The following is an 11,332-nucleotide window of genomic DNA, read 5'->3' as shown; positions in this document are numbered from 1 at the left end:
TGTAAACAATTCAAAGTTATTCAAAATCTATTGAGGTGAATAAGGCAGATGACTTTATTTTCAATCAAAAATGGCATAAATTTTTAAAGAAATAAAATGACTGACTTTTCTTGTACAGCTTGTATAAACTGGCTCTAAAGGCAATTCCGTAAGAGATCCAGAAATATTTAAAAGTAATACAATGTCTTCTGAAACTATTTTGAAGAGTGACACTTCATTTGGACATGTTCTGTTTTTAAATACCAAATTATTTTATACTCATGCTGGGTGTAGTATAACAGATAGTATAACAACATAAAGACTTTTATAACTAAAATGTGATCTACATTATGAAAATAGAAAAAAAATAATACCAATTCAGGAGTAAAGTCTTTTTCTCCAAACCAGTTAATCAGGTACTCTAGGACACTAGTTATTGTTGCCTTTTAAAAACAAGAAATTTTATTAGTGAAAAAATATTGAATATCCAAGACATTGTAGCATATATGTTTTATACAATTAAATCAGTATTTTTTATGCAGAATATGTATTAATTATTTATGCACTTCACAGGAAGACAGCATCTGTACTATAACTAATTGGGGGTGGATGGTTGCCACAAAGACTAGGCTCAAGAGAGTCAGTCAATGATATATTCATTGTTCCAATTGTCAATTGTCAAGCTTAAGTTTCATACTCTGGAAGGCTGAATACAGAGATATCTAAAGAAATCTATGTCTGTGAATTACACTTAACAGAATGATTTCTTTCCTTTTTTCAAATTTTCTTTCTTCTTAAAGTACCTAATGCTAATGAGTAATGAAAATAAATGTCAAATTCTTACTGGATATGGCTCAGAAGTTAAAAAATAAAAAAGGACCATCAGTTTATGAAGGATTTGAAAACCAAAGGATCAAGTTTTCCTCTATTAATGGAGAAAGTATCAATAATTATAAATAAAATATAATTCGTAGACACATACATGTATATGTAAACACATATTCATGTGAATATTTATTTATTTTGGTCTGAACATGTAGTTTTATTAGTATAGGAAAACCCCAGGTAAGGAAACTCCCTTTACCCATATAGACAATTCTGTAATTTATAGTCTTAGACAATTAGTTGCCTGGAGCACTGAGAGGGTTAAATGATTTGGCCAGGGTCACAAAGCTATTATGTGTTAGAGGCAAGGCTTGAACCTGGGTCTTCCTGACTACAAAGGCAGCTATGTCATATTGTATCATTTTATCATATGCATGCATATATGTGTGTATGTATATATATATATACACATATACATATATATACACACACATACACAAATATTTAATTCTAAGGCGGAATTTTTTCTAGCCGCCTTCATCTTCAGATTTTGGCTGAAAAAGCCTTTATGTTCTCTCTCTCTCTCTCTCTATATATATATATATATATAGTTCTTTATGACTATAAAGCTAAAATTTAATTGAACCATGTTTTCAGCCAGTACTACATATATGTTGCAAACATATGTGTGTATATATATGTATATGCAAACACATTTTATTTTAAGAACGATTTCACTTAAATTAAGATGAGTTTTACCTGATTCATCCTGCTAACAATACTAAGCAAGGGAGGAAACCCAATCTGTAAAAAAGAAATACAAACAGCACTAAAATATGATAAATTACAACAGTATAAAGTTTTTGTTTTTACTGGAGAAATTTAAACAAATAAAAATGTAAAAAAATGTTCTTCATATTCTATTGGTTTTTAGTTTATTATAACATGTTAATGATGTACAAGAAAACAATGACCTCTCAAAAATTAAGCATTTGTTAAAAAATACAATATCTGTGTAGTAACCAAAAACGGCAATATGCAGGGACAAAAATGGAATATTCCTTGGAAAAGCAACAGTTCTGTATTTGAAGAATTCAATTAAAAAAACCAACTTGCACTTAGATAATCTGTGATATCTTTATTTTCTATCAGGTACTTAAATTTCCTTCTTTGTAATACAGTAAAGTTTATATTTCATGGTCAATAATGGCTCATATCATGGCTTTATATATTTTGGATTTACAAAGTACTTTTCTCACAAAAACCCTATCACACAAGTAAGTTAGATTCCATCAAGAACTCTTCAAGCAAAACTAAAATTTATGAATGAATAAATGCTTAGAGATTTAGCTTGTCAATCTTGATGTGACGAACAAAAAATTTTGTTGTTCAGTCATTTCCGACTCTTCATGATCCCATTTTGGGATATTGTTGGCAAAGAGGCTGGAGTGGTTTGTCATTTCCTTCTCCAGCTCGTTTTATAGATGAGGAAACTGAAGCAAACAGGGTTAAGTGACTTGCCCAGGGTCACACAGCCAATAAGAGTCTGAGGCCACATTTGAATCTAGGTTTCCTGACTCCAGGACTGGCGCTCTATTCATCCATTGTGCCACCTATCTGCCCACTAACAAAAACTACATAGCATTAAGAGTTACAGAAAACTAAGTGACTGTTTCTAAGATAGCTTTTTATTTATATGTATTGTAGTAAATAATTTCATAAAAACATAATATTTTAAGTGTTCTTTTGAAGGGCTAGCCTTATTAAACACAGGTCATCTCTAGTAGGCTGGCCCTGGCAACCTAACCCAAAGTGTTGAAAGAACATAAGATTACAAATCAATAAATATGGGATCCAGCTATGGCTTTACCACTAACTTGTTCTATAATCCTGGGCCAGTCATGACCTTCCTATGCATCAGTTTCTTCATTGTAAAATCAAGATAAATACTTGTTTATCTTATGTCCAAACACCGCTATCAGATAAAATGTGAAAGTGCTGTGAAAAATTTAATTAAAAACATATTAACATTAAAATTATTAAATGTAAAAAAGAAATCACTTTTCTGTCTTGTTTTTTCGAAATAGGTTTTTCAGTGGCAAGCAGCTTGGTTTCATCTACCTTAACTTTTCAAATAAGCATAAATATTCTGTTACATCCATTCTATAACATAACTGTTCTCTAATTGTTTCTCCTGTATTAAGAGTGTCTCCCCAAGTATATTGTAGCTTTTGGGGAGAAGGGAATTTATACTTTCTTGGGGTATTTATCAACAGTGCTTAGCACAGAAAAGGTACTCCCATTTAATTCTTGTTAATAGGTCAATCATCTAGAACTCTTTAAATTTATAATAGCTCAAATCTATATAAACACAAATGACACTGGAACTAAAATACCTTGTCATGAATTATTTTGGGTAAGACTAATTCTGATTCTAAGATTCTGTTAAATATGTGAGAAAGGACAAGTACTACATGATCCTTATTAAATGGTGTAGTCATAGTGACTTATGTTGATCTGATTATGTTGCTTTAATTAGATTTGAACATACATACACACACACACACACACACACACACACACACACACACACACACACACACACAGACTTGAGAATCAGTACAAGATAGTATGATGAAAAGAGCATTAGGTCCTACATTAGGTTCACTGGATTTTTAAATTTCTTCTCTACCAATAATGCTGTTTGACCAAGTCATATTACTTCATTCTATGAATAGTTTCTTTACGTTTTAAAGAAAGAAGAACTAAATCAGTCAACCTATCAACCTCACATCAATACTGTAAATATGAAATAAGAGATGAAAATAATTGAACAAAAATTAGAAGTTATACATATATTACTATTAGGAGTTAGTAATTTCAATTACTGTCTGCAGTGATGACGGCAGAGGAGAAGAATAGCTGATCCTCATAACCATCCTGGGAGGTAAATGCTATTATTATCCACATTTTTTCAGCTGAGGAAACTGGAGCAAACAGAAGTTACTTGCCCAAGATCATGAAGCTAAGTAGTCAACACTGAATTTGATCTCAGGTCTTCCTGACTGCAGGCCTAGCGCTCTTTCCACAAACCACCTTGCTGCTTCATGATACCTTGAAGTAGCTCATATGTAACTTCTTAATTAAAAAAAAAAGTGTTCTTGTTTAGACCACAAAACAAAACAGAAATTAGGGTGATCGATTTGCCATCTTAAACACGTCATGTACCTGCACATAGTCTATTCCTGGATTTTCACCTGTAGCTGCTGCAGCAGACATTTCAGCATATAACCTTTCTCCAAGACAAAATTTTTTCCAGCCTTCTTCATCTTCAGATTTTGGCTGAAAGATGTGGAAAAAGTTTATTTTTAGCAAGTTATTAGGCACACTAACAACCTTCAGAATTTTACAAGATAGAACAGACTTTATTGTATAATAGTTTGAAAATCTGCCAAAACTCATTTCTTATACTCAAACTGAGATGCCAATGCATAAGTTTCCTTCACTGAAGCCTCTTAAACTTCTCCCTTCATTCTATCCTTTTACAAATATAAGGCATGTACTGAATAACATTGGACTCCTGTTTAGGTGACAGGGTATGGGAAATGCTTCTTCCTAATCTACACGTTAAGCTTCACAATGGTATTTGTTAGAATACCTGGTTCTTCTTTATGGCACTATTATTGAAATTTTTAAAATTCACTGAATAAGATTTAAGCCCTTTCTAAATAAGGATGACATATTTCACATTTAAAAACAATGCCAAGCTATGAGTCCATAAACATGAGGAAAGACATATCAACCTCAAGATTTAAAGGTGTTAGGTTGCAGAAAAAAAATGCCATGGATTAAAATACTATACCACATCACTGATTTTTATTTTTTCAGATTACCAGTGCTTGCAATTTATAGACACACAGAATGACAACGGTATACAAGGGAAGAGAGTGAAAATTTTGTAAAAGTTAATTCTTTTTCAAGGTTGGTAATAAATACAAATGAACTTAAAATAAGTGAATACTGAGAGAACCACATACCATGGTGACATTGCTATCCAAATGTTGTGATTTCCAGTGATTTCTATGTTTGTTCACACTCTAAGAGAGAAAAAAACGACAACTAAAATTCTGTATTTTAACTTATTTAATGCTAGTCAAACAATATAGGTACATTTGAGGGAAATGACTGCATATAATAAAAACATCAAACTTTACAAAAACACTAGCAATTAAATGAAGCATTTGTTAGGTGCCTACTGTGTGCAAGCTACTGTGCTTGGCTATGGGGAAACAAAACAAAAACATTTCTTGTTGTCAGAGAGTTTATATTCCAGTGGGAGACAGAATATTTACAGAGATAAGCAAATCCAAGATAACTGGAGGAGGGAGGAAGAGTACTAACAATAAGCAGCAAAACTTGCTTGCTTATCTTATAATCATATAACAATTTAGCATCTAATTTATAAATAAAACAATGACCTTTAGAGTTAAAAGTCATGAATCCTATTTTTCTAATAGAGCATAAAGAAGAAATAAATCTGAGGGGAGGGTTTACTTGGACAATTAATTATAATTACCTGGCGAATAGTTGAAAATTGTGCTACTTGTTGCTGCTGCCATTTAAGTGTTGGAGAGTATCCTTCAGGAGCAGGCTGGCATCCTGAAAGCTAGAAAAAACAGCCCCAAAATGTTACACCGGTAATGTTATAGCAAGAATCTGATAACTCCAAGAACATTATACAGTCAGTCAATAAGTACTTATTAAGTGCTTATTATGTGCCAAGCGCTGTGCTAAGTGCTATAGATACAAAGAAAGGTAAGAATAGTTCCTGTCCTCAAGGAGAATACATTCTAATGGAGGAATCAACATGTAAGGAAACACATACATACAAGATATGTCCAATGTGCAAATGGAAGGTAACCCGAGAAGGCAAAGCACTTGGAGGTAGTAGGGGTGAGGTTTGGGGGAAGAACCAGGAAAGGTCTCCTACAGAAAGTAGAATAAGCTGAGTCTTAAAGGAAGTCATAGAAACCAAGGGTAGAGGTGAAGAGGCAGAGCATCCCCAACATGGGGGGTGGGGAAGCAGAAGAAGAAAAGCACAGGCAGTACAAACAGACAGAGAGGGAATGTCACATTAGAGAGGTGTACAGCTCAAGGTACAGGCCAAGTTATAAAGAGCTTTAAATGACTATGAGGAATTTGATCCTGGAGGCAATAGGGAGCCACTGGAGCACATACTGGGGGCCAGGATGACACGCTCAGACTCATGTTTTAGAAAAAAAATCACTTTGACAGCTGAATGGTAGAGAGATCAGAGTGAGGAAAGATGTAAGGCAGGAAGACCAATTACAAGGCTATTACAGTAGTCAAAGTGAGAGATGTTAACTATTAACCCACTGGGGGGTTACTAGGGTAGTGGCAAGACAGGGCATATATGAGATGTTGGGAAGATATAAATGACAAAATTAGATGTGTGGAATGAGGTGTTGAGGATGACACTGAGGCTAGCTAGCCTGGGTGATCTGGGAGGATGGTGCCGCCTTTGACTGTACTAGAAAAGCTCAGAAAGGGGAAAGGTTTGAGGGAAAAGATAATGAGTTCTGTTTTGGATGTGCTGAATCTGGGATGCTATGAGACGTTCAGCTGAAGATGTGCAGAGTGATATAGGACTGTAACTCTGGAGAAAGACCAGAGATGGAAACACAGATATAAGAAACATGTACATCGAGAGGGTAACTGAACCCATAGGAGCCAACGAAATCACCAAGTAAAACATTAGAGTGAAATAAAGGGGAGGGCTCAGGAAAGCCTTAGGAGATCCCAAAGGTTAGTGGGCACGACATGAAGAATGAGCAAAGAAAAAAAGAGAGAACCAGAATGGCAGTCATTAAAACCCTTGAGAAGATCCAGAAGAAAAGTGATCGACATGTATTGCTTCAGAGAGATCACGAAGGATCAAGACTGAAAAAATCATCCTTAAATTTGGCAATTCAGAGATCACTGATAACTTTGGAGAGGGCAGTTTTAACTGAGTGCTAAGATTGGAAGCTAGACTGCAGAAGGGTTAGAAGAAAGTGAAAGAAATTTGGAGGAATTGAATGTGGATGACTTTCTCAAGGAGTTTAAGCCAGGAGATGAAAAAAAGCTAGCAGGACAGCTAGGTGGTGCAGCGGATACAGCACCGGCCCTGAAGTCAGGAGGGCCTGAGTTCAAGTCTGGCCTCAGACTAAACACTTGACACTTACTAGCTGTGTGACCCTCGGCAAGTCACTTAACCTCAATTGCCCTAAAAAAAAAAAAGAAAGAAAGATAGCATGAATGGCAGGATCAAATCACAGTTAAGGATGGAGGAGCCAGGAGCATGTTGGTAGGTATCAGGGAAAGATATAAAAGATACACATCAAATTACATATGTATTATATCTAGGTAGATGAAAGAAAAAATTAAAAATTAAGATAGGATCTTAAGTGGAAAGTGAAAAGGTACTTCAGAGGTCATCTAGTACAAGTCACTTATTTATACAGATGAAGAAATTAAGGGCCAGAAAGGTTAAGTGACTTGTCCAAGGTCAGGAGCTTAAGATTTAAACTCTAGTCCTCTGACTCTCAGATGTGGCACTCTTTCCAATACAGTGACTAAGTAAATATTTATGTTTCTATATTTCAAGAATCCATTACGTTATCAACTATGTTAAACCCTTATGTCTTCCTTCATATACTGTTTGATTAGTTGTTATAGCAAAAAAAGAAAAAAAAGCTCAAACCCAAAACATGCTTGGTAGTCAACCTTATGATGAGCAAACTTGGCTAGTCTGGTCTTTGGATGACAGCTACTGTCTGGATATATTAAGAGGCACTTAAAAATAGCATAAGTTCCTCAAATGGCAGAAAAATATCCATGTTAACTTAAAAGAAGGCAGAGAATGGCTTACGTTTAGAAGCTCACCTGGAAGTAGAGAAATAGTCTAAACTACATGACCTCTTGAGAAGTTCTATGTTTCTTAAAAATACACACAAAACCAAGATCTAGCCTTAATAATAAATGCCCTAAATTTAATCCAACAGATTGAAAATGACTTTAAATACTAACCTCATACTTAGTAAGCTGTAAATTTATAGTGTGATTTAGTGGAAAGATAGCTGGCCTTGTCAGGCAGATCTGGGTTCAAGCCCTATCTCTGACACAAATTGGATGTGTGACTGAGCAAGTTCCTTAACCTCTCATTGTCCCCAGGGTAACTGTATTAGGCTATAGAGTTAAAGAAGAGTTGCATACCTACATTGATAAGGGAGAATTACTCACCCAGGAGTACCCTACAATAATGAAACCATAGGTTTAGTTAAAAAAACAAACAAACCCATAAAACTGTCATTAGTCTATTACCCTGACGGAGCACAGAAATAGTTCATACAATTATTTAGAGAATTATTTGAAATGAAATGTCCCCACTTAATAGGGTAGATCAGCATGCTAACTCACTATTGTCCACTACTATCTTTTGAAAAGAAATTATAGGTTACATTGGATTAAAATACCACTGATTAAAACGCGCACATATGATATGGAATATGAAGCAATTATTCAGAAAAGAAAATAAACTTGTATTAAAGTGACAAGAATTTATCTTAAGATATTAGGGGGAGGTGGTTGCTAATAAAATGACACAGTTATATAACATGGTATACTATTAAACAGAGAAACCATATAACCAAATGTCTTTTTGATCAAATCCTGTGCAATGCTTACTAACATCATCTTAAATCTAGTAAACATTCAGTAAAAATGAAAGTCCTTGAGGACAGGGTCTATTTTTTTGTTTTTGTTCTCCTAATGTCTACTACAATGGCTTGCACATAACAGACGCTTAATAGATTTTTAAAAATTGAAATAGTATATTTATAGTACTGATTGCAAAAATCAAGACTCACAATATATACTTTACCTACCATCCACACAAAGTTTAAGTAGAAAGCCCCTTAGCTTAATATTATAAAGCTGCTAATCTCTTTTTAGCTAAGAAAACAGGTCCCAAGAATGCCCAAGGTTACACTGGTAATAAGTAGCAGGACTGGAATTTAAACTGCAGCCTTCTGACTCCATAGTCAATGCTTTTTCTAGAAGTCTATGTTTCTTCTGTAAATCATTAACAGTCACTACTTCTGTATTGCCATACATTACATGGAAATAGGAAATATAAGTTTGCTGACCTATACTAGAGCATATAGTCTTAATAGAACAAAAGTTTAAGTCTCAAAACTAGAGTTTTTTTGTGAGGCAGTTGGGGTTAAGTGACTTGCCCAGAGTCACAGAGCTAGTGAGTGTTATGTGTCTGAGGTGACATTTGAACTCAGGTCCTCCTGACTCCAGAGCTGGTGCTCTCTCCACTGTGTCACCTAGCTGTCCCAGAACTGGCTTATTCTTTTGGGAGAAAAGCTTCCCACTCTGCTGTGTCTGCTACAAATATGACTATAAATCATCCTGAAAGGCACAGATTGTGTTTTATTTATTTCTGTATCTATGCCTAGTTTAAGTAGATAAATGCTTGTTAAATGAAAAACCATTCTCAAAATAGTTGCTGAAGATAAAAAAAAATTACTTTAAAAATAATACATACACATAAAATGCATTTAAGTACTACACTTGGAGTTAGACAAATGGGTAAAGACTTTTTTTTTTGGCTAGGCAATGGGGTTAAGTGACTTGCCCAGGGTCACACAGCTAGTGTTATGTGTCTGAGGCCGAATTTGAACTCAGGTCCTCCTGACTGCAGGGCTGGTGCTCTATCCACCGTGCCACCTAGCTGCCCCAGTAAAGACTTTTAAAGTCAGTCTTTGGTGTGGGACAGTGGAAAGGGCACTAAACTTAAGAGTCACAGGATCTGTAAAATTCCACTCCCGGCAATTACTGTGACCTTGAACATATCACATAACTTCTCTGAGCCTCAATTTCTTCATCTGTAAAAGGAGAGAGGGATGGATTAGAAGTCTCTAAGGTCCCTTGCATCTCTAGATCTACAACACCAAGAAAAAGTAGGATTATATGCTAAAGGCAAATACCACTGAAGTAGTCAAAACTTACCTACCTTGCTACTATATTACCTGGCATTACAAAAAAAGTACATTGGAGCCTCTTAAAAAATATATATATATATACACACACACATACAAATATCTATCATTCATATCTTGAATACTATTCAATTAGGTTTAATTACTAAAAGTGCTAGAATAATAATCATAATGATAGCTAGCATTTAGTTTTTTGATACTGTATCTCATAAAAATAAGGTAGGTTCAGACGGAGGTTAAGTGATTTGCCCAGGTTACATATAGTGTCGGGACAGATTTGAACTTAGGTCTTCTTGACTCTAGGTCTGGCTAGCAGCCTCAAAGGCCTTGATCCACTGAATTAAACTTTACAGTTGCAATGAACCCTTCAAAAGAAAACAAAAGACAATAATACTATAGCCAGGGAAATAATGGCATTTCACAGGGATTTTAAAACTTCGAGCTCTTTGAGAGCAGCGGCTGTTTTTGCCTTTCTTTGTATCCCCAGAGCTTTAGCACAGTGCCTGGAACATGGTGTGTAAACTCAACTGATTTGATTTCTGCCTCCTGATCTAAATCCTCTTGCCACAAGTCCATACACTACAATAGTAGAGCCTTCAAAGGTGGTATTATTTTAAAACCACTTATGTTAACTATGCAACTACGAAGATAAATTGTGATTTCTGAAGATACTTAAAAAACCTCGGGACACTGATTATTTTGTACGCTTTAAAAATGAACACCTAAGAGGTCTGATATTTATGCTGTGCATCTTGAAAGGGAGACAAGTTTCCACTACTTAACCGGGAAAAACGCTTAATAACACTATATAAAACTCACTGAAACATTCACTGTTTGCTTCCTTTTCAACTTCTTTGGGTCAATGTGTGCCACCACAACATCTGGACATTGTGCTGCTTCAAGCCTACGAGTGAATTTTTTTAAAAAAATGAGAATTAGACATTTCTTTTTTTCATGTCAAGGTTAATTCGTTCCCTCATTTGCATTTTCGGACGGACGAGGGTTTGGGGAAGCCGGCTCGGCCACATACCCAGCCCCCAGCCAGCCCTGGCAGCGGCCCCCGGCTCGGGAAGGAGGCGCCCCGGCTTAAGACGTGGCGCCCCCGCGCCCCGCCCCCGCCACGTCGGCCGGCCACGCGGGCCGGGTGCGGGAGCCGCTCCCCCCACGCCCCTGCCCTGAGTGGGGGAGGGGGGACGCGTTTGAGGCCCAAGGCTCCGAGCCAAGCCACTCACTGGACCCGTTTCAGGTACTCCTGGGGCGTCCGCGGTGGCACAGAGGGGTCGAAGTCTTCCGCCAAGTCACAGGGTTCCACAGGTAAGAGGCGGGGCATCAGCTCCTCCACGGCCGATTCCATAACGCCTCGACCCCGGGGACGCGAGCGAGCTGAACCGCGGGAGTAGGCCGAGCAGGTTCCCCTCTGCACATGCGCAATGTCCAGGCCGAGGCGCATGCGCGCAGGA

The 11,332-nt window shown here is 36.5% G+C and overlaps 1 protein-coding gene across 4 annotated transcripts in view; it reads right to left on the bottom strand.

Annotated features, from left to right (window-relative positions):
• GEMIN2 (gem nuclear organelle associated protein 2) overlaps window positions 1–11,332 on the bottom strand; it is a 20,921-nt gene extending 9,589 nt beyond the window's left edge. For 3 of the 4 annotated variants that reach the window (XM_020991339.2, XM_078150327.1, XM_078150329.1), the window contains exons 1-7: window positions 11,105–11,332; window positions 10,692–10,776; window positions 5,381–5,470; window positions 4,842–4,901; window positions 4,033–4,146; window positions 1,564–1,608; window positions 354–422 (exon numbers count right to left, since the gene is read on the bottom strand). In XM_020991339.2, coding sequence (XP_020846998.2) covers window positions 354–422; window positions 1,564–1,608; window positions 4,033–4,146; window positions 4,842–4,901; window positions 5,381–5,470; window positions 10,692–10,776; window positions 11,105–11,322 — 681 coding nt within the window. In that variant the 5' untranslated portion in view covers window positions 11,323–11,332. The remainder of the gene's footprint in view (window positions 1–353; window positions 423–1,563; window positions 1,609–4,032; window positions 4,147–4,841; window positions 4,902–5,380; window positions 5,471–10,691; window positions 10,777–11,104) is intronic. The other variant, XM_078150328.1, reaches the window with a different exon arrangement.

Source organism: Phascolarctos cinereus, unplaced genomic scaffold (genome assembly GCF_003287225.1).
Source record: "Phascolarctos cinereus isolate Bilbo 61053 unplaced genomic scaffold, phaCin_HiC Scaffold_2;HRSCAF=192, whole genome shotgun sequence".
In the NCBI taxonomy this organism is placed as follows: Eukaryota; Metazoa; Chordata; class Mammalia; order Diprotodontia; family Phascolarctidae; genus Phascolarctos; species Phascolarctos cinereus.
The sequence above is the reverse complement of the archived record's forward strand: the minus strand, read 5'-3'. Positions and strand labels throughout refer to the sequence as shown.